The 2,461-nt window shown below is 38.8% G+C and overlaps 1 protein-coding gene across 1 annotated transcript; it reads left to right on the forward strand.

Moving 5' to 3' along the window:
- Nucleotides 1-1,005: 1,005 nt before the first annotated feature.
- LOC128184654 (histidine-rich glycoprotein-like) lies at nucleotides 1,006-2,108 on the forward strand. The gene is made up of 3 exons (XM_052854218.1): nucleotides 1,006-1,093; nucleotides 1,380-1,708; nucleotides 1,785-2,108. Exons 2-3 carry the CDS (start codon nucleotides 1,381-1,383, stop codon nucleotides 2,048-2,050), a joined length of 594 nt encoding a protein of 197 aa, XP_052710178.1. The 5' UTR covers nucleotides 1,006-1,093; nucleotide 1,380; the 3' UTR covers nucleotides 2,051-2,108.
- The last annotated feature ends 353 nt before the right edge of the window (nucleotides 2,109-2,461 follow it).

Consider the following 2,461-nt stretch of genomic DNA (forward strand, 5'->3'; position numbering starts at 1 on the left):
TTAAAGTATTAGGTTTGTGAACAGCAGATCCAGTGTTCGACCCGCCTGGGGCTTTTGTTCATATTTACTCAATCTAATTAAAATTAGATGTTTGATCCGCTCGCTTACTCGCTACACAATCGTTTGTGTAGCGAGTAAGCGAGCGGATCAAACATATAATTTTAATTAGATTGATATTGACTTAATTTTTTTTTAATCAAAATTGGCATATTTTTCGCCCATTTTACTTACTTCTTCGTAATTGAGTAATTTTCTGTTGATTTTATCAACTATTTCAAGGGTGTAATATTTACATCTACCGAGTATGATTCCCTCTATTTCTTATGGAAACTAATAGTTATAGCTCTATATAGAAATACACAGGACTGAGATCTACACACCATGTTTATCGATTGGTCGAAACCCACATGCCACTGAAACTGACAGGACTGAAATCTACACGCCCCTTTTATCGATTGGTCCAAACACATATATACAGCGACCTAAGAAATATCACGGACTGCACAAAATAATCATATGATAATGTCAGACTCAAATTCCCATAAGAGACGATTTGGCTGTTTCTTTTAGCTAACGTACTGATGCACACTAACAGTAATGTATTGAATATTACTTTTTACAATAAATTTACCAATTTGTTAAAAGAACGATGTAAATATAAACAATAAAATACTTTCTTTGATGATTTACGTTGGTTTAATATGAAGGTATAGCGATCATTGCAGAAAAAAACTATATATATAACCTTCTAACGGGGTTATGTATTTTTTCCTGTAATGTCGCCACTTTTATTTCCCGCATAATTCACCAAAGAGAGTATTTTATTGTTTAAGTAAACCACCTTAATTAAAATAAGATTATGTTGGAGCGATTTAACAAACCTAGTTGTAATTAGATTGGCAACCGATCTTTCTTGAATTTACATGAAATATAAATTATGACACCCCCCCCCCCCCCTTTATATATGGACAGTGTTAAAATTAACAGGGAACTAGGATCCCTGCCCTCAACTGTGGCATTTTGAAATAGTTTTGGTACATGAGTACTAAACAATACCCGTTTAACCAGTCTACTTTCGGTTTGCAAGGTAAAGGTAAGAAGCGTCTGAATTTAAAATTATCAGTTTACTGTTCGAAAGCGTTTTACATATTTCGCGTGTCTTTGCGTTATGATTACCTCTTTTTCAGCATTCTATACATGTAACTAAACCATCTAATTATTATTATGATCTGACTTTAGTGAGTTAATTTATAATGCATGAAAAGAGAGAGAGAGAGAGAGAGAGAGAGAGAGAGAGAGAGAGAGAGAGAGAGAGAGAGAGAGAGGTAAATGTTAATAACACGTACGTTCTCCATGCATTTCACATCACATATATACAGGATGTCCCTGCAGCTGGACGATGAGCTGTCCTGTTCAATATGTCTGGAGCTGTACCGCTCTCCACTCACCCTGCCCTGTCTCCACAGCTTCTGCGCTGAGTGCTTGAGTGAACTAGCCCAAGGTTCAAACAGACCAACCCTAACTTGTCCCCAATGTCGAGCTGACATACAGATTCCGGGCGGGGGAGTTGCAAACTTCCCTAAAAATTTCAATTTGGAGAGCATCGTACAAAAAGTCAAACATCACAGAGAACAAAGAGAGCCCCAGTCACATGTGAAGTCTGAGGGTCTGGACGACGAATTTTGCTATCAGGATCCAGAGCCCCCAGGTATACTGATTATCAAAACAATTTTGTTTACTTAAATCATGGAGAGTAAATAAATAATATTCTATAATTCTTACAGATTGGAGAGTCCCGCCGCTGCCTCAGGACCATTGTTTTCCGCCGCCTCCAGGTCCTGGACATCGTTTTCCCCCACCCCCGAGGTTTCACCACCGTCACCATGGCCCCCGGTGGCCACACCATCACCCTACGGGGTGTGACGGGAAGCCATTCCACTCACCCCACGGACCGCGACAGAGACACCCACACGGTCCTCCCCCGCGGCATCATCATGGCCACCCCCATCATCCTCCACCCTGGCACCACCCGAGAGGACCACCGCCATAATTAAGGATTTTTTTTATGTAGTTATATTATACTTGATAATACTTTAACAGTTATAATCAAACAACTAGACTCTTGTTGCAAAAGCAACAAAAAGGTCTTCCGTTTTGATATACATGTATCAATTTAACTGTAAGACATTGCTTCTCTAACAGAGAAAAAAGTGGATATGATAATTATTGTGAATGATATATACGGACGTTACTAACATGTAAAACAACGAGAATGAAAAAGAAATCAATTTCTGAGGTACTTTCTGTGACGACCGGAAGTAACGCCGAACTAAACAAAAATGTTAACCATTTGTACAATCATAAGTTAATCTTTCCTCAAAGTTTGGTTGTTCACGTCTCTGCCAAATCTAAGATCTCTTTGGAACAATTATTTTTGTCTCGGGACCGGAAACGGACAAAC

The sequence above is a fragment of the Crassostrea angulata genome, chromosome 5 (genome assembly GCF_025612915.1).
Source record: "Crassostrea angulata isolate pt1a10 chromosome 5, ASM2561291v2, whole genome shotgun sequence".
Lineage (NCBI taxonomy): Eukaryota > Metazoa > Mollusca > Bivalvia > Ostreida > Ostreidae > Magallana > Magallana angulata.